Genomic DNA, 21852 nt, shown 5'->3' with positions numbered 1-21852 from the left:
ATTCGGTTCAATAATAAGTATCTCTGTCTTATTGGAGTTCAGCTTAAGAAAGTTATGTGCCATCCAGTCACTAACATCGCTAAGGCAGTCTGTTAGCTTAGAAAACGTGTGTGTTTCGCTGGGATGTGACGAGATGTAAAGCTGGGTATCATCCGCATAGCAGTGAAAACTTATGTTATGTTTCCTGATAATGTCTCCTAGAGGTAACATGTATAACGAGAACAGGATAGGACCTAAAACCGATCCCTGCGGTACACCGTATTTAACCAGGGAGTGATATGACTCTTCCTCGTTTACATAAACAAAGTGATAGCGATTGGTTAGATACGACCTAAACCATGCTAGCGCCTGACCACTGATATCAACATAGTTTTCTAGTCTATTGAGTAAGATTGTATGATCTATTGTGTCAAAGGCTGCACTAAGGTCTAATAATATAAGAATTGAGATTTCACCACGATCGGATGTTAATAGGAGGTCATTTGTAACTCTAAGCAACGCTGTCTCTGTGCTATGGTGGGGCCTGAATCCTGATTGGAACTTTTCATATGTTCTATTATTTGTCAAAAATGTGCGTAACTGGCTTGCCACTACCTTTTCTAATATTTTCGAAAGAAAAGGGAGATTTGAGATTGGTCTAAAGTTATTAAGCTCTCCCTGATCAAGCTGTGGTTTTTTAATCAGAGGTTTAATAACTGCTAGTTTGAAAGATGTTGGAACGTATCCTATTTCTAGCGATGAGTTAAAGATATTTAGAACCGGGGTTGACACTACAGGAAATACCTCTTTAAGTAGTTTTGTGGGAACGGGGTCTAATATACAGGACGATGATTTGGATGACGTTACTAGTTTAGAGAGCTCTTCTATTGTAGTAGGTTTAAATGAATCAAGAGGTTCGTGTGGTAGTCTAGTGTTAAGTGAACTAACGGGTAGAGTGGTGGCTGCCTGTGTAGCTACGATGTTTTCCCTTATAGCCGTAATTTTGTTAGAAAAGAAGTTCATGAAGTCGTTACTATTGTGTTGGAGTTTACTATTGGTTTCTGTTTGTTCTTTGTTTCTAGTCAGTTTTGCAACGGTGCTAAAGAGGAAACGAGGGTTATTATGATTCTCATTTATAAGCTTGCTAAGATAGGTAGATCTGGCGGTTTTAATAGCCTGTCTGTAGTGTTTAACACTATCTTTCCATGCTGCACGCCATACTTCTAATTTTGTGCTTCTATAATTTCTTTCCATTTTCCTAGTTGCCTTTTTAAGAGCTGCGGTGTGATGATCATACCATGGAGCTGGCGGCTTTTCTTTGATTCTCTTTTTTCGAATGGGAGCAACGGCATCCAATGTGTTAGAACAGACATTGTTTAGGTTTTCTATTACAATATCTAGATCATCACAGTTATCTGCATGTTTAATTTGGGACAGGTCTGGAAGAGTGCTAATAAAGCTATCTTTAGTGGTGGAAATTATTGTTCTGGCTAATCTGTAGCATGTTGTGGATTGAGTGATCCTATCTAGAAGTACAGTGTATGACACAAGGTAATGGTCAGAAACTGCATCACTCTGAGGTGATATTTTGATGTCATTAATATTAAGCCCGAGTGACAGAATTAAGTCTAATGTGTGCTTACGAGTATGCGTTGGCCCTGTCACGTTTTGTCTAATATTGAGAGAATTTAGAACATCCATAAACGCACGTCCTAATGCATCTTTATGGTTATCCACATGAATATTAAAATCACCAACGATAAGAGCTTTATCTACAGTGACTGCAAGCTCAGACAGAAAATCTGCTATTTCTTTAAGGAAATCTGCATGGTGGCCCGGAGGTCTATAGATTGTAGCTAAGGCAAAAGAGAGCTGTTTGTGGTTACGATCAGTTATTTCCATATTTAACAACATTAGTTCAAATGATTTAAATTTTAGTTCAGATTTTTGGTTTACTTTAAAAATTTTGTTGTATATTGTAGCTACACCACCCCCTCTCCCCTTTAACCTAGGTTCGTGTTTATAATAATAGTCTTGTGGGGTGGATTCGTTTAAACTAATGTAGTCGTCTGCTTTAAGCCAGGTTTCTGTTAAACAGAGTGCATCTAAGTTTTGGTCATTAATTATTTCATTAACAATAGGTTCTTTATTGGTAAGCGATCTAATGTTAAGAAGGCCGAATTTTAACATTCGAGGTTCATCTTGTAATGTATTGTTTTCTAATTTTATGTTGGTCAAATTTGTACGTGATGTGGCACGCGGTGCTCTGTATTTGCTTGTTCGGGGAACAGATACAGTTGAAATGTGTTGATATTCTGGTAAGATCGACTCGAAGTTCTGGGATATATGTGATCTAGACATATCATGCCAGCTAACAGACGGACAGTTAAGCTGATCCGTCTGTTTCCTGACCTGGGCCCTGGATAGTCATACTATATCAGAATTAAGAATATTAATCAGATTTCTGGTGAGTATAGCACTTCCTTCTGATGTCGGATGAAGGCCATCTCGGGTTAGGAGGAATGGTCTACCCCAGAAATGCTTCCAATTGTCTATAAACCCTACATTATGCTGAGGGCACCACTTTGACATCCAGCCATTGAGAGACACTAATCTACTATGTGTTTCATCTCCCCGGTAGGCGGGGAGGGGACCAGAGCATATTACATTGTCTGACATTGTTTTTGCAATTTCACACATCTCCTTAATATTATCTTTAGTGATTTCCGACTGTCGGAGTCTGGTGTCATTTGTTCCGGCGTGAATAACAATCTTAGAAAACTTCCGTTTAGCATTAGCCAGCACTTTAAGTTTGGATCTAATGTCAGACGTTCTGGCTCCCGGTATACAGTCGACTAGGGTGTTTGGTGCCTCAATGTTAGTGTTCCTGAGTATAGAATCTCCAATGACCAGGGCACTTTTAACAGGTGTTTCAGCTAGTGTATTCCTTAGGGGATCGAATCTGTTAGAAAGTACCGTAACGTTATGGGTCTTAGATGGACGCCGTATATGACTATGCCGCCTGACAGTCACCCAGTTAGACCGCCGACTTGACTCTGATGTCGGAACCGAGCCATGTGTATTATGATAAACACTATGCGCGCTCGATACAGTATTTATAATGTTTACATTAGCATCTGATGTCGGAACACTATGTGCGCTCGATACATTGTTTGTAATGTTTACATTAGCATCTGATGTCGGAACCGAGCCATTAGTCTTTTCGCTCGATACAGTATTTACAACAGTAACATTAGCGGTTTTGCTATCCTCAACTAGCGTTCGGATGCGCGATTCTAGTTCAGCAACCTTCTCAGTTAATCTTAATACTTCAATACACTTAGTGCATGTAAACCCATCTATGCTAACGGCAGAAGCTAAACTATACATGTAGCAAGTAGTACATGTTACAATAACAAGCGGAGTCTTACCGCTTTCATGCTGGGCGATGGCGTCTTTGTTTACCCGAACGCGCTCCGCGGAGCTGCATCGCGTTGGGGGTTTGGTTGTGGTACGCCTCAGTCGCCTGCGAACGTCTGGGTCCAGGGTGATGTTGGGCCTGCTGAATCTGCGAAGGCCGGGCAGCGGCTCCTCCACAGCTTCCCGATCGCTTTCATGTTGGGCAATGGCGTCTCCGTTCACTCGCTTACGGTCCGTAAAGCTGCATCGCGTGGAGCACTCGTTTGTCGCATTCCTCGGTCGCTTGTGGACGTCCGGAGACATGGTGAAGTGGGCGCTGTAGCTCGCGTTGGATCTGCTCAAACCGATCAACTCCTTCGCATCTTCCCGCTCAGGCGAGGACAGGTCAGAAAAGCATATATCAGATGAATCCGCCATTAGATCGGAAAATGCTAGCTTCAGTCGGCAGCGTTTGTTGAAGCTAGCGGGCTATATGCTAACACTGTGGGTGTTTATTAGTGATAAATAGTTTCACGTGGTAGTAATGCTCAATAATCCTCACGGTAAAGTATTCCTAGGTAAAACTTAATATATAAATAGGAATAAGATAGTAAAAAAGGCTTTTAGATGAAGAACTCGACGGAGCTCCGATGCACGATCTGTTCAGCGTGAAACCGGAAGTGAAACCGGAAGTAATCAAGGACTTTGCTGCTGTAACATGGCTGCAGCAGGCACAATGATATTACACGGTGCCCGAAAATAGTCCCCTGGTAACTTTCAATAGCTGGGCACTATTTTCGGGCAGTGTGTAATATCATTGCCCTTACGAAAATTAACCATGGTTTTACTACAGTTAAGACCAAAAAACCATGGTTACTGTAGTAAAACCATGGTTACCACAAAATAACCATGGTTATGACAACCATGGTTTTCAAAAACCATAGTTAAACCATGGTTAGTGCAGTAAAACCATGGTTTTGCTCATAGTAATCAACTGACCAAAAAACCATGGTTACTACACTTTTACCACAATAAAACCATGGTTAATTTTCGTAAGGGTGAGCTATTGTCACGATGTAAAGTCACAGCACATTCACTGTGCACTCAAACTAGGTCATGACAGACTCATTGTGCACTCCTACCATGAACTCAACATTCTGAATTCACAATGAGCTCACATATAGCTCACACTGTGATTATCACACACTTAATCTGCACTATCCAACCACAGCACTGCCATTAAGTGCAAAGAGAGAGAGACAATAATTCACTTCAATTTAAACAAACCACCATTATGTTGTCAGCTTATAAATGATATGATATTATTGGCTGGGTTGCAAAGTGTGAATGTTCATGTTTTCATAAAAGACCCATGTCATTTGTGACCCATGTCATTTATCAAGCAGGATTACATTGGATGTTGGGGTGGGCTCAGCTGGACAAAATGCAAAAGACCCATCTTTACAGCTAACACGCTACATAAGCCCACACTAAATGTGTAAAAAGTGAAATTGATGCAGCGTTGCAGTTAATTACATAATTAAGTGATTAATTTACTGATGATTTGGCCTTTATGAAACCATTATGGTGATCAGTGTTTCCTGCGGTTCATGACCCTTGATTTAAATATCTTTCATCCTCTTTCATCAATTGCAGCAATGTTTTAAGGACAACACGTCGTTTTGAGAAAGAATGAGCTTAATAACATAAACTTTCAGCTAATTGTAATGAGAGTAGAAACTTGGTGTTTAAATTAGGGCTGCAGCTATCGATTCTTTTTGTCATCGATTAATTTAGCACTTAATTGATCGATTAATCGGGTAATTTTTTGGTGTGTTTTTAAACAACCAAAACAAATAATGCATAACGAAAATGATATGGCTGTAAAATGTTCAAGAATTTGGCTTTTATTTCTAAAAAACCCAGAGGTATTGATTCCAACTCCAACATTTGGCTCCAAAACTAAGCCTATTTATTGCCATTTTTTATAAACATTTAGTGTTTATAAGTGCCAGTGCCAACAATTAAGCAATTTAATTTATTAATATGCACAACAGGTTTCATGCTGTAATGTAGCCCTTACATCAAAGTAAATATCTGTTTTATGTAGATTTCTACACCTGCAGCATTTACCATTAGGCTACTAAAAAATAATATATAATTTCTCGGGTGAGCCTATTTGCTATGTTAACCTAGCAACTTGTGTGTGCACGCGTGAGAAAGAGTGATGCCCCAGTCAGACCATTTGCTTCATTGCAGTTTGGTACGGCAGAAATGCATACATTTATTTTCAATAAAAACGCTGCATTTGGCTTGCATCACTTGCATTGCGGTAGATTTTAGGTGACGCATCCGTTCGAAAAGTCACAACATCACATCCCGGTGTATATAGTGAATGCATGCTGAAATTATTGTTGCGTGGCTACATAAAAGTTTAAGCATATGTGATGCATTGCCGCGATTGGTCTGACTGTCGCGTGAGAGAGATGAGGGTGCATGCGTGCGTGCGTGAAGGGGGTCTTTTTTTAGGCTATACTCTCTTGCAATTGAATGTGAATACGTTTACTACTTTAAAACATCAAAGCTAAACTTTATATCTAGTCAAACCGCATCACGACATCGCAACAAATACAGTATGGGATTAAAATCAGCGAACATCAATAGGTTTAAGGCTATGTTACCTTTTTTATGTGACGCTTGGTGAAACAGCAGTGGATGTTTTCAGTTCAGATGCTGAATGTAATGTATTGATAAGAATGTAATGATCCCAAACATTAGACATTCTCTGCCGTTTATAGACATCTCCGCCATCGCGGCAACTAAATTCAAAATGTGTCACGCGCGTATGGTGTGCTTTCTGAACATTGAACAACGGTCCGTATGAATCAGATCCCTGCGTGTATAGTGTGCGTCATAGGAATTTAACGAGGCTTCGAGGCAGAATTTTTGCCTCAAGGAATTTTTGTAATCGAGTAACTCGATGAATCATTTCAGCCCTAGTTTAAATTGTGATTGGTAATTTGGTTTACAGCAGCATTCCTGTAAAAATACAGTGCATCGCTAGGATCTCAGCAGTTGCCATTTTAAGTTATTCAAATATGATTTACATACAAAAAATCACTCTTAAACGTATGGCCAGTAGTTTGTTGTAAATGTACACAGTAATACAGTACAGTACAATAATGAACTGCACATTTCTAGTACTACAATGTAATGCAAAAAACTACTTTCCTGGAATCTGCTGCCTGTAAAATGCTGCAAATTTACAGTTAAAAGTTTTACAGTGTACTCTTTAGCATGTGTATATGATGACTAACATTCTCTTTGCAAAAGCTACAGCAGATGGTAAATGGTGCATTCTTTGTTAAAGTTAAGAACATGACTTCTTCAATACTTCACAGCTTTATCAGTGAATGTTCATTTAATTTGTATTTGTCGAAAACGATAATTGCTCACCTCCTCAAGCTGCTTCTCATAAGCCTGTAGGAATGAATGAAAGAATGGAGAATGGTTTTAATGCCAAAACATTATAGCACTTCTTAAAATATGACACAATACAATACCATTTCTGAAGTAGAATTAATTTTAACTGTATTTCATGCATTCTAACTTATTAAAAGAGTTAAAGAGTTGGATCCTACATGCTAAACATGGGCAAAGGTCCAAAAAAGCTGGTGGATGTGGATGTCCAAACACACTCCTCTTCTTTCCTACAAGTTTCGTAAAGTTTTTTCGACTTCTGAATCTCTTGCCTAACGAGTTCCGGGAGTACAGTGGAAGTCCTTATATGGGCACTTTAACCGAAATAGCGGACGCACACACCAACCAACCAACCAACCAAGAGCTGACACTAAATCACCAACACCAAAGTGTAACGTGCAGTCCAAACATTGGATCTACTGCAGATAGAGAAGTTTAATGTGATCCAAACCTAAACCATGAAATCCTTGACATGAGGTAATCCATAAACGTGAGCATGACTATAAAACAATACAAACACAGCAACTATATTCAATAAACGACAAAAGACAACAGCAACATTAGGGATATATACAGTATGATAGTGAACATTTTTTAAATAAAATACATGAACATGACAAGACCAGACAAAACAAAACCCTTACATAACTAAACAACAACACTAAACAACAACAAGTCATAAATGCAAAACCATGGGTGGGTGGGCGGTCCTGGGATGTGGAGCACTTGCTCGAACACACTGGCAATGACCTCAGTTATCTCTGCCTCATCCATTCTTACCTTCCCCCCAAAAATATTTAAATGGTAAATGGACTGCATTTATATAGTGCTTTTAATAGACCTATGGCCATCCAAAGCACTTTACAAATGGCCTCACATTCATCTATTCGCTCACTCATTCATACACCAACGGCGGTGTCAGCCATGCAAGGCACTATCTAGCTCGTCAGGAGCAGCTGGGGTTAGGAGTCTTGCTCAAGGACACTTCGATACTTTGTCAGGTGGAGCCAGGAATTGAACCACCAACCTTCCAATTAGTAGACAACCTACATGAACCACTGAGCCACTGCGGCCCAATTTAAGGGAATGGGCATCTTGGCTGTGGGCTATGACATGGCTGCCATCTTGGGAACAGGTCCAGACGTGACGGCGGCCATCTTGGCTCTGACAGGTGGCTCAGTACACTTATGGGCTGCTGTGAACTCTGTGGAAACTGTAGTGCAGTGAGTTGCCCAAACACACCACAAAGCACTGCAAACAGGGGACAGATCTCCGACTCTGGCTGAGCAGGCATGACAATACTCTGACTGTGTATAACAGACAGTGTTGTTGTTTGTTAGAGAAATTTAAAGAGATATTTTTTTTCTGATGAACACAAAATAATATATTTTGACAAATGATGGTAAGCACACAGCTGATAACCATTGATTTTCATAGTAGGAAAAAGAAATACGATGGAATTCAGTGGGTAATACAACTGTGTGCTTACATCATTTATCAAAATATCTTCTTCATCATTTATCACAATACTTCCATAATATTTGTTTTTCTACTATGGAAGCCAGTGGTTACAATCAGCTGTGTCCTTACTAGTGATGCGCGGCTCAGCGTTTTTTTCAACCCGCGGGTCCCGCTTTTATGAAATAATTGCCCCCCATCCCGTCTCGCAACACTGTATCTATTTTTACAGTTTACATATAGCTGCACTTTACAACAGTCCAGCCCCCTGGTAAAAAATTAGGATAGCAATTCCACTACAAACAATGGTCCCTCCTATTGAAAATGAACTAGACAGTCACCTGAAAAGATTTTTAAAATATGTATTTAATATTTAATTAAACTGTATAAATCATCATGTGGGTTGAATTGGACACCTTTGTGGGCTGTGTTCGGTCTGCGTGCTGTATGTTTGACAACCTGTTTACACCCTTATGTTGTTCCAAGACATAACTTTGTTGTAAATTGTTGAAAAGACATCTATACAAAGACGTAAAACACAAAAATGCCTAAAGCCCATAGCAATACTACAGCACACAAACTATACTAAACACCTCTCACCTCCTGAAGAACAGTGAACTTCTCCTGTATAACCAGAAGGTTGGCACTCTTTTCAGAGAGCTGCTTCTGCAATTTGATCACATCTACATTATCTTTTATGGTGAGCCTGTGAAAAGGAGTTTAAAAATATTATTTATTCACTGTAGCCTATTTGAACAGGAAATTGCATGATACAAGACATATCAGTATCAACTGTATAGCTGATAATATATATATATAGGTTTTTTAAATATACTTTTTTCACCTGTATCTGTCAGCTTGTTGTCTGCGTAGATCTTTTAGGATACCCTCAGTTTCTTTCTCTTTGTCTCTGAGTGATTCACTAAGAGACTGAGCTGTAAACTCCAGCTCCGCCACTCTCCCTTGTTGTGTTTCTATGATGGCAGATCTGCTGCAACAGAAAATAAACACCAGAATATTAGAAACATGGGGTAAAGCCAATATGCAGACAAGTGTAAGCTAGATAATAAACTGCATTGCAAAAAATATCCTGTTTAAAAGCTCAATAATAGCATCCCAGGTAACATTCCCATTAAAATGTCCAGTTTATTTAACCTGTTTATTAATGTAAACGATTGTACTTACCTCTAACCATCATTAAAATTGTGTAAGACTTAAGCTTCTGTATTTGATGTTTAATTTATTTTGAAAATCTTATAATGACAGCAATGTCTTAATTTGTGCCACGAATTACAAAACTGAAAATACCTGTAAAATAAAATAAAAGCCTCAGTTGCAGTCACTGAGAAAAAAAACTAATGGAGGGTCATAATTAAAGCACTTTACAAAACATTCTTTATAGCATTAAAATACTTCTTGAGATGAAGCAGTATCACAACATAACATTTGAAGAGTTTTCAAACACATAATCTTTACTTCACTTCCTGCTCTAACATGTGAGACTGATCTGGTTCCACTGTACTCAGCATGCCTTTAAATTGGGGGGGCCGAGCAAACTGACTGTTGTAACCGCACCTTATTGTGCATGGAGCCCATTGAGATATGTTTGTCAAGCCAACATAAAATTCAACGAAATCAACCGCTCAAGGCTGGTTGCTGTCTTTTGACTTCAAATGGCTTATTTTAGGGCTTTGTTTCACATGAATAATTGTTCTCAAAATGGTTTTGTTTTGTGGCTTTTGCGAGCGCCAGCCTGCCCCAAAATCTCTATGAGGGAGGGGCACGAGCACCCACACTCTCTTTTACACTTAATGCTAAAAAAAAATGTCCTCAGAGGAAGATAGCATGAGATCACATCCCTTTTGCTGTGGGGAAGTAACTACAGCTAACCAATTATGTCTAACACGTAAGTGTATGAATTAATGATGGAGTATTTTAAGTTGATTCTGCTTTGATGAGGAAAAACATGTCAAAACGCACCCCCACATTTTAAGAACCCAAGGAGATAAAAAAAACAAAAGCCCAACTAAAACAAACACTGATAACCATAACGGCAATGTGATTTTTATACATTAATAGAGGATGCATTGATTCAATGGTTGCTTGCTATCAGGGAAGCAGGTCCAACTTCACATTAAGTTTAAAAGCTTACCTCGGAGAAAAATTAATTATGCGATTTCTTCTAGCATCTACTGTCTAATGTCTGTAGACTTTTTTGTCAAAGACCTGTATTGTCAAACACTTTTTAAAGACTTTGTTGTAACATTTTTTATGTGTTGTTTGTCCATCTGCCCTCAATAATAATATGATCATAAACACACACAGGTGAACTTACAATCTGTCTATCTCTCCTCTGGTCTCTTCCACTGAACTGAGGCCACAGCGAGCAGGAGCAGTTTGGGCTGCACGTCTGACTCCTCTATCCCTATCCACAGCTCGCCCTGGAAGTAATGGAGAACAAGAGAATATGTATTATTGCTGGATCACCTAATCAAATTTAGAGTAGCCACACATAAACATCCCTTCAAAAAGAGATGATGGTACTTAGGACGTAGAAATTAAGGTACATACCTGTTCGTGGTCGGTTATGGGCTCTAATGCCCAGGTCCAAAATGTTTTGCTTGGCTAAATTGAGTTTACTCTGCAGCACCCCCTTCTGGCTCTCTAGAGTAACTATGCGAGCCTCCAGCTCCTGAATAGTGTCCTCCAGTTCTCCATCCCTTCCTGTGGTTGCAGATCCATGCTTTAATCTCAGCAGTTTAGTTAACAACCTGATCAACAGAAGTGGAAGATTATCTCAATGCAAAACAATGTGTTTTGAAGCACAATAAAAAATACCAATGTTATATAGTTCAAAAGCCTCCCTTATTCTTTATTTTTTATAGATCCTAGAATAAAACAAAAACGACAGAATAACAATTGTTGGGATATATCACTCTTTTACTGCATTAGAATCAACCAAATATCTTGCAAGCAAACCCCTTCTGCTGATTGGTTTCACCATACTCTTTTTCATTTTTATCAGGGTTCGTAACTGATAAAAGCTGGACTTAACAACCTGGTTCACCTGTCTGTCCAGCTTTAGAGCACTGTCCAGCATACGGTGCAAGAACATCAAGATTTACATTATTTGAACCATGTACATCAGAAGGTGTAAACACTATGACCTCAGTTTTACTCTCATTCAAACCTTAAAAATTCAGAGACATCCATGCCTTAACATCCTGGAGGCAGGCGAGTCGACCACCTGCTGTACTCCGTTCTTGTGTTTAAGTGGAAAATGTATTTGTGTATCATCTGCATAACAATGATCATTCAAACCATATTGTCGAAAGATAGTACTAAGAGGGGTCATGTACAGAGATCCATAAGCCCCAATATGAAAACGAGAAAATTTGCGGTTTGCGTGATCAGTCACAATGGAGTCGGAAGAGGAGCAGCAGGAGCTAGGTTAAAGATGGAACCGGGACTAGAGCCTAGATCGGGCCCAAAAAAATCAAGCCTGACCCTGCCCGAGCCGGTGTAGCCTACGTTATGTCCGAGCCTGGCCCGACACATTAACTGTAGCTTATTGTTATAACCAGGGGTTAAATTGGGATTTGTTATGTGGGGGGGCTCTGCGGGGAGGGCACTTAAGGGGTAACATGTTTAATACTGATGACAGCAAAGCCACTGGTGTGTTTTAATGACATTCTGGACCTCTGATAGGATTTGATAAGTTTCAACTTTAAATATGTGCCAGAGATTGACCACAAATATTTTATAAAGGGTGTCTGAATTTTAAATTATGCAAATCTATGAGTTTGACACCCTATATCCATTTGTAGCACATGTCATTATGCACAATTGATCAAACTTTAAATGAAGTAAAAGGAATCAACCTCCTTGAATAATTCTATAAGATAGGCTACCCAAAAAGATTAAATTAACAAGAAAAGGTACAACACACAGTACTGTATCATCAACATGTCTAATAAATTAGCAATAGAGATTCCCAGCAGCTAAAACAATCGTAAGGTTTGACGGCTCCGGCCCAATTTAAACCCTGGTTATAACCTGTTATAATTATAAGAATAAGTATAACCTGACTATGTTTTAATATGTTTGCCGTTATAACTGATGTTCTCAGCTACAATTTCGAGTTGTTTGAACTACAGAAATCTGTTTAGAATTATCTTAAGGTTAAAAAGTTAAAGATTTATATAATATTTATGATTATGGCTCAATGTTTGCTGAAATCCAGCTCCGACATTACATTTTTCTGTACTATAGCCTACGTGTTGTAGCCATAACATATTTCATTTCACATTTAAATTTACACTTTATTTATAGACTTTTTTTATTTAATCAATGTTGATAATAAAAAGTAAACATTGTCATCATAAGATGTGCAATATGTCGGGAGAAATGGAGTTGGTTAGGGGATTTTGACAACTTCATTAAGTTTTGTTTTGTAGAAAGACTTTCTTTTAAAAAGATTTTCATTTTGTATAAATTGTATCTTAATTTTGATCTTTTTTAATCTACCAAAAGTCTGGATTTAATAAATAAGATGCATATTTAGCAGACAACATAATCATGAAATGCCGCGATCAATTGCATTGAACGTGAACTGGAGCATCTCATAAATGAACCAAAACTAGGCGCATGCCTCATAGACATTGGACATTATTATAAAAAGCTTGACTTTTAAACAAAACAATTCAAAATGAAAATAAATTGGCTACTCTCTGATTTTGTAACCTAATCCGTATAAAATGTGAATTTCTCTCTATAGGCAAGTTCACTGGCATGTCAGCATCATTAACTTCATCTTTGCAGCCGACAGAGGAAACACTAGTTTATTAATAAACAATTAAATGTATGCTTGCTATTTTTGACACAATCATAATCATTACTTTTGCCAGTTCTTTGTGGCAAGCTTTATGCGTGCGCTTGCATGTGGAATAGGCTATATTACTTAAATGCTCATTATGGTTTAGTAGCCTATATTCTCTTCTGTATATTTAAGTAGGCTATAATTAAATTAATATAAATGGCGATTTGTCAAGTAATGGCTTAAATGAAGAACTACTAATCAACTAGAAAAAAAAATTATTCTGGGGCAGCCCTTATTTCACATATTTGCAGTTTGAGCAAACAGAATCTTCAGAAAACCCCTCCGCTCACATGCTCTGCACCTAATTAGGCTAATAAAGCAATAATTATAAAAACACAAATGCTTAGTCAAGGGCCAGACCTGGAAGTAATCCAAGTATTCAGAACACATTACTTAGATTGATTAGCGTAATGGAATATGCTACAAATTACATTTTTGGGCATGTATTCTGTAATGAAATACGTTTTGAAAGTATCCTTCCCAACACTGGTCACTGCCTGTCATTATTGGGAATTGAATTGGGTCGTAAGCTTGACTCTCTAACTACTAGGCCACTACTCCCCCAAAAAACTAGTAAGAAGTGATTAGTAAAATTATTCATATTTATTTGTAAGTCTGGACAGATGGTAGGAAGTTTTATATTTCATTATACTGTAGTATGTATAAATGCAGGAACGTAGTGCAATATCGCATTCCAGAATTCCAAGAGTTTGTGAACTATTTGTTTATTAATAAAGAGTTAGTTTTGTTTATTGTGTTGTGAGTAGTGTACCTGCGTAGTTTTTGCTCTTGAGTGCGACTATGTTGTTTAAGAAGCGTGTTCTCCTCCTGTAGATGTAGACACTGGTCTTCCAGCTGCTCACGTGGGACTTTGAGCAAACGCTGACGATCTGTAACAACGTTTTACAACTTTAATGGTAAAGGGGCTTTTTATAGTTTTTATGAGTCTTTGTTGACACAGTACTGTTAGGGGGATATACCATTATGGTGGATAGCATATTATTTGACATGAGATAAATTAAATAAAAATTTCACATTGAGATTTCTGATGTTTGATTTTGAGAAAAGTTTAAGATCTATGATATATCATCTAAAACTTTCGAGACACCTGTGAGATAGCTAGGGTCATTATTTCTTTAGAAAACATTTTAAACAGAAAACTCAACATAATGTGCTAAGAACTAAGGCTGTATATGACTGAACAATGTGTCTTACCCTTTATCTTTAGCACTTGTGGTGGTCTTCTCCAACTTTTTACATCACAATCTGTGTCTGAAAGGTGTGCATACAAAACATTTATTCTAAACATACACATACACATGAATGCATACAAATACAGTCTATCTACCTAAACAGAAATAGTTTTAGCCACACCTTGAAGAACAGGTATGAGTCCTCTCAAGCCCACATCTCTCACAGGGAGGTCACTAGCCGTCTCATCCACTGCCAAGGACATTATGAAGACTAACAACTCCAACCAATCACTTGTGTTAGCCAAGAAATTTAGCAAATGGCATCATCACTGGCAAAAATCAAAAGGTCATTTTATTTTTCAATATACTATGTAATATACAGTATATTATAGTATATATATATTAAAGAAATATTATTCAAGCAAGAGTGGCGAATATCAACTGATTCAGTCATAGACTCAAACAAATAATGTAATATTTATTTTGTTTGATGTTTTTTATATAGCAGGGTATTAGAAAGTATATGAGAAATGTATGTGGAATTGTTTTCTTATGCCACAGACTCAGGATCTATTATTGCTAGTTCAAAAGATGCCTTCATTAATCATTTAAAAATGTTGTGGTTAGAACTAGCGACAACAAGTCTGAGCTATTCTGAAGACGTGAGATGTGTGAAAAAGACTCTTTTGTAATTGTCTTTGAGATTGACATCTAGAGCTCTATCATACACCTGGTGCAATGCAGCTCAAAGCATGACGCAATTGTTTTTGCTAGTTTCATCCCAGTGCATGTTATCATTTTCACGTCCATTTTCATGTTGTTTAAATAGCAAATGGATTTGCACCCATTTGTGCTTTCATTAGTTCTGGTCAGAAATGTTTGGTCAGACGCATTGTTGGTGTATTGCTATTTTGCAGTAACTAAAATTGACTATGCCATTAACTAAAACCTTGTCTTACGTCAATGGCGCAATATTGTTTTTGTTATTTAAAGAGCGTGTTAGTAATATATGCACCTAGCATTTGCTTTTTACATGCATGGATGTGCAGCAGCACAAAAATGTTTTTAAATATTAAAAAATAAAGGATTAAAATGTAAAAAGATTATTATTGAGTCTCTTGGACATAAAATAGGACAGTTTACAGGACTTTAGAAGGCATGAAGAGCTGCTTCACCTGTAGCCTGGTAACCAGATTTTTTGTTGGTTTAGGCTATATTGCATTAACAGTATTTAGATTTTGTTTTTTAAACACTACCCCACGGATTTATTGTATATGATGATTTTGTACCTTTAGATATGGCGACACGGTGGGCACCATCATAGAGCATTTTTCGCAGGCGGTGAAGAGCTCTAAGGCTATGGCCACTTCCTGCCTCGTGCCCTGCGTCTTATGTTGTTTTCGAGACATCGATCCGAATCTGCGCCACGTCAGTCACCAGCGCAGCCCCCATGTCGAAGACAGAGCGGTCGTTGCATGTAAACCTAGAGCTCAAAGCCGTCTATCTTGCACTGCAGAGCTTTACGGCGCTGATCAGGAGCCATCATTTTCTCGTTAGGGCGGACAACAGTACGAGGTTTCATATATCAATTGCCATGGAGGGGTGCACTCCAAACCTTTGTTCAGAAAGGCAAAGATGATGCTGCTGTTAATGGATCATCATCTCCTCTTGAAAAAAGAGACACATGTCCCAGGCAGGATGAACTGTATAGTGGAGATGCTGTCAAGGAACGGTTTTCCCCAAGGGGAATGGAGGTTGAACCCCTTGTCTTTTGAGCTGATCTGGAGTCAGTTCGGGAAAGCAGAAGTGGATCTGTTTGTGTCCAAGGAGAACTGCCTGTAGTTCTTCTTGTTAACGAGCTCCCCTCTTTGTGAGGACCCGCTGTCTTTGCTGTGGCCAAGAGCCAGCAAATACACATTTCCGCCTGTGAAAGCTGCCGTCAATACTGCGAAAATCAGAGAGGAAAAAGCAACAGTGACACTGAATGCTCCGATCTGGCCAAACCAGCAGTAGTTCCCCGAGCTGTTGGAGCTATCAACGGCTCCGCCATGGCCTATCTTGCTGAGACGAGACCTCCTTTCTTAAGCGAACCCTCACTCTGGCACCCCAGCCCTGAGAAGTGGAAACTTCACGTGTGGAGTGTGTGCAGGACCCGCTGACGGCCACAGCGCTGCCGCAAAGTGTGCTCGATATGCTGACAAAGGCACCCTCCCCTGTTACGAGATGGTTGTATGCGTTTAAGTGGTCACTGTTCACTACATGGTGCGGAGAAAATAGGTTTGACCCACGTGAAGCATGCCCTCCATCCTTAAAGTGTATGTTGCCGCAATTGCGACTTTTCACACTAATATTGGAGGGCACTCTGTGGGCAGACACAAGCTGGTAACGAAGTTCTTACCGGGTGCACGGCACCTCAGACCTTCTCGCCCACCGTGCCATTTTGGGATTTGGCTTTGGTCCTGAAAGCACTAGCTTTCCCCCCATTTGAGCCTATACTAACCATGGTTTTGAGAGAGCTCTCTCTAAAGACAGTACTTCTATTGCTGTTGGCTTTGGCTAAGCGCATAGGAGATCTGCATGTGCTCTCTGCTTAAAGGTTGGACCTGGAAACTGCCATGTCAGGCTGAAACCCAGAGCAGGATATGTGCCTAAATCACTATCTACGCCATGTAGGGCACAAGTTGTCTCTATCTCTGCCTTTTCTTTGGACAGCACAGCAGATGCACACTTTCAGTGTGAGCTTTACCCCTTGAGATTGCTTAAGGCTTATATTGACCACTCAGCACTATTCCGGACAGCTGAACAGCTGTTTATTTGTTATGGAGGCAGCGCCAAAGGACGTCCCGTTTCCAAACAAAGGCTTTAACATTGGGTGGTTGATGCTATTTTGCTGGCATACACTAGCCAGGGAGTGGAATGCCCTCTGGATAATAGAGCACATTCTACAAAAGTGATCGCTTCTTCATGGGCTTGGTCTAAAGGCGCATCTATCCAAGATTTATGCTTATCGGTATCAGAAACAGGAAAAAAAACGTTTCATCCCATCTATATGTTTTCTCTGCTTATAAACTCTTAAATATGGGTATTTTTCTTTAAAAATACATTTTTAGCATAAAAAATTTGAAGCGATTTAGTTAGAGATCAGATTCAGAACGATTTTTAAAACATACACAGAGTTTAAAATTAGTAAATAGCGTTTTTGCTTCAGTTTTTTTTAAATTGGGTAAGTGTGCTCTCTAGTGGATAATCGCGGTATTGCAGATTAACATAAAACCTCATCAGAAACATGTTTTTTATGCAAATGTTAAAAAGATTATAATTAAATAATTATATTTCTTAGAGCTTTCTAGTGATAGTTTATCAAGATTTTTTAGGTTTAGAGTAGAGTTATAGGGGCGGTTCCCGCACAGGGATTAGACTAGTCCTAGACTAAAAAAAGTAAGCTGTCCAAACTGAAAACAACTTGCGCTGACATATCTTAAAATACATCAGTGCCCTTTTTTAACAACATTACTTGTGTGCATTTTGAGGCAAAACAAAGGCTTTGTTTTGCCTCAAAATGCACACAAGTAATGTTTTTAGTAAGGCATGTTTGTTAAAACTAGTTATATTTCCTAATTAAACTAAGGTCTAGTACTGGCTTAACCTAATCCATGTCCGGGAAACGACCCCATAAAAATGTAAAAACAAATTGGGCCTACATGTGGGCCTGTGACCTTTTAGAAACTGACTCTCACTACGTTATTTCTTTTCCAAAATGGTAATGATATATGACACTCTTAGAGCTTTCCAATGATATCGTTTGTCAAGATTGTTCAGCTTTAGAATAGGGTATTAGTGCTATACTGTATGTAAAAACAAATTGTGGTCCACCTGTGGTCCTGTGAAATTTTAGAAACTGACTATCACTATGTCACAATGGTGATGAAATATGAAAACGACACTTTTAGAGCTTTCTACTGATATATATTTGTAAAGATTTTTTAAGCTAAGGATAGCAGGCTTGTGCACAATTCAGAATTGCAGAATTGGCCTCCATTCAATTCATGAATTGGAATTTGAATTGAATTGACTCCGCCCTAAAGGAAGTTGAATTTGAATTGAAATGACAGGAAGTGGAATTAAATCCATGGCAATTCAAAGATATTCCACAAACAAAACAGAAAGAATCTCACATACATTCAGTGTTAGGAAAGTTACTTTGGAAAATTGTTTGGAAACCATTTTAAATACTTGGTTAAAGTAAAACATTCTGGAAAATGAAGTCATGTTCCATCGTGTTCCACAAAATTACAATTACAAAAAAATCAAAAAAGTTTTGAACATTAATTGCTGGGTTAAAACATTTTCCGTTAATGTAATCTGTACAAGTAGTTCAAACTAATATAATTTATAGATTATGTAATGCAATCATATCTGACATATACTGAAAGCTTCATTTTTAACACTTCACTTACTGTATAATATGTATATGAATTTCTTTGAATTTCTATTGAATTGCAATTCTGCTTCCTTCAATTCAAATTCGAATTGTAATTCTAGATCCTGTTTTTGTCATCAATTCAAATTCAATTCAAATTCAAGAATTGAATTGAAATTTAGGAGTCATTCTCAATTCAATTCTGAATTGTGCACAAGCCTGAAGGATAGGGTGTTAGTGTTACAAATATATATTAACAACATCAGCAGCCCACCTGTGGACCCGTGCCATTTAAAAAAATGACTCTCACTATGTCGTTCCTTTCACAAAATGCTGATAATAAATGAAATCTACACTCTTAGAGCTTTTAGTAAGCAATAAGGTACTCGAGGCAAGTGCTGTATCGTGAATAAGTAACGGCTGAAGGGCGTTGTTAGGCACGACGCGAAGCTTATTGCTTTTATAAAACGGTTACCACACAATATTAAAGTAAAAAAAAATATTAGTGCAACTTTCATGAAGTTAAATCAATAAAAGCATTCCTTCCGCTAGAAAAAATAGTCCCTGACTGCGAACAACAACATGAAAGCTCAAATAAAAACAACAAACTGCTCTCTGACTTTGTCTCATTATATGTTTATGTGTTGGTAAGGGTGTTGCTAAGGGCGCAGTGATATTAAATAGAACCGTTGAGTGAAGCGGTCATAGCAGTGTTTTATCGTGAATAAAGCACACCTATTGACCAATCAGAATCAAGGATTGGAACTAACCGTTTTATAAAATGATATATAGTTCGTCATGATTAGATAATAATTCACATGCAAAACAGTTAAGTAAACATAGGCATCCCGCTGGCGGGACAGTGACAATTAGGTGAATATAAATGTTTTGAGGCACACTCTTTTCATAAATGAATTAATTACTCTCCCTACATAATTTATTTTATAAAACACAGATGAAATATGTGGAGGCTTAGACCTTAAGTTTCCATACATTCATTTTATTCGTACTGGTTTCATATAACGGACACTATCAACACTGATAAAGAGGGTTTTTGGAACACAATTTCATGTTCCAACCTCTAAAATATTTGTTTTTAAAAATCATAACATGTATATTATTACTTATTTATTTCATCCATTTAAAAGAAATAATATGAAATACTATACAGATTTCAAACTATACATAAGGGAAACAAATCTTTGTGAAATATTACCATTACAGATTGAGAATACAATTTAGACTTACTTTAGTTGCAAGCATAATCTGAAGGATGAAGGTGATGATGCAGATAGAAAGGGACAGAGACACACTGACATCATATCTGTATAGATGCTCATTGTTTTACTCACATACTGTCTGTCTGTCCATCTGTGTTCCTCATAGAGCTTTAGTGAAGATTAATCCTGTGACCATATGTAAGTCTCACTCTTATTGTGTCTCCTCAACAGTTTTGTCCTTTTGCGTGATCTTCCTGAACTCTTGTTTTACTCTCAGTCCTCTCATCATTAGTCTGTTACTTCAGATTGTGAATTTTTCTTTCTTTCAAAGACAAAGTTTTATGAATGCAGCTCTAATCTGCTCTAATCTCTCTGTGCACCTCCTCCTCTTTGCTGTCAATCACTTTTGTTCCTCACTCATGCCACACAGCTCTCAGCATTTCTCTAATACAAAGACAATATGTTAGACTACTACTGCATTAATACTACTTAGTATTAGTATTAATACTAATTAAAATAATATTCATTTATTTTATTTGAATACTTCAAACATGGATTGATTACTGTTAAATTCACCAAGAAACTAATAATAGGCAGCATATGGTATGGCTCTGAAAATTCTCATCTAATTTGATTGGTTGTAGTTGTAGTAACTGGACTAATAATCTAATCTGATTGGATTATGCTTGTAGTAAAGAACAGAAGACCTATAGAGTAAATCAGATTACAGACATATGCTGTCTTCTTTAAAGTATGTTGTCTATACAATCAAGTCACTTAATATTTTGTGTTTTGCACCTATACTTAAAAAAAACATAGTTAATTTAACTCTTTGAGCTACAAATAAAATAAATAATAATAAAAAATGTTTAGGTTAGAATCATCAGTAAATTGTTGTAAGCAATACCATTGCTTGTAAAACTAACCATGTCAAATTTTGAAAATTTCCCTTGCTCACTTTTTTGATGACTCTTTTCCTGGAAAAAGTAATACTATAATAAAGAAAGCCAAAATATTTAACTCAATAGATAAATATTTACAGAGTAATCCACTAATATATTTATGTACATTTGTACATTTTGGAGCCAGTTTACATTGGGTGAAAGATGACTTATAATGGCATTATTATTATTTGATTTATTTATCTACAGAGATTGGTAGGTCTATGGACATGAACTCTCTCTGTCTTCCCTGTCTATGGCTGAATCCGAAATCGCATACTTACTGAGTTGGCACTGAATTTTACCGAGTACCTACTTAACGGGCGCTAAGACAGTACGTACATTTGTGTTAGTATGGACAGCATCCGCCATGTTGACGTTATCATGTGACCCATAACGTAATAGACTTGTTCGAGTTCATGCGTGGAACCACAAGAAACGACAGGAGGATGAAAACACTATACCGCGAGAGCGACTCAAAATCTCTGTATTTATGGATCGCTCTCGCTCTCGTGGTACTTTGATGTCATCCACCTGTTGGTTCTAGCAGCGGTGCATGAACTCGAACAAACATAATAACAGGCGTTGGTATGCGTTTGTATGAGGGACAGGTGCACTAACACCTGATTGCATCAGTAACTTGACAACTCTACTACAGCATCTGTCAGTGTTACAGATATTATATTACACATTATTTTGTATTGGACAAAAATAGATCAGTTCACTGATCTGTTCACGTACTATATTTTAGGAAATTATGCTGTTTCGGACGATACTTAAGTACACGTGCTCTGAATCTCGCGAGAAATAGTCTAAAATCCCGGTAATTCTCGCCTACCCTTTTACGTATATTGATGTTTCGGACATACTATTCGTTCGCCTA

The 21852-nt window shown here is 37.9% G+C and overlaps 1 protein-coding gene across 1 annotated transcript in view; it reads right to left on the bottom strand.

Moving 5' to 3' along the window:
• Positions 1-14711, bottom strand: part of rpgrip1 (RPGR interacting protein 1) — an 80872-nt gene extending 66161 nt beyond the window's left edge. The window contains 8 exon segments of the mRNA XM_055182177.2: positions 6835-6858; positions 8917-9022; positions 9161-9307; positions 10652-10757; positions 10888-11087; positions 13968-14085; positions 14411-14467; positions 14570-14711. Coding sequence (XP_055038152.2) covers positions 6835-6858; positions 8917-9022; positions 9161-9307; positions 10652-10757; positions 10888-11087; positions 13968-14085; positions 14411-14467; positions 14570-14651 — 840 coding nt within the window. The 5' untranslated portion in view covers positions 14652-14711.
• Between the last annotated feature and the right edge of the window lie 7141 nt (positions 14712-21852).

This window comes from Misgurnus anguillicaudatus, chromosome 25 (genome assembly GCF_027580225.2).
Source record: "Misgurnus anguillicaudatus chromosome 25, ASM2758022v2, whole genome shotgun sequence".
Taxonomy (NCBI): Eukaryota; Metazoa; Chordata; class Actinopteri; order Cypriniformes; family Cobitidae; genus Misgurnus; species Misgurnus anguillicaudatus.
The sequence above is the reverse complement of the archived record's forward strand: the minus strand, read 5'-3'. Positions and strand labels throughout refer to the sequence as shown.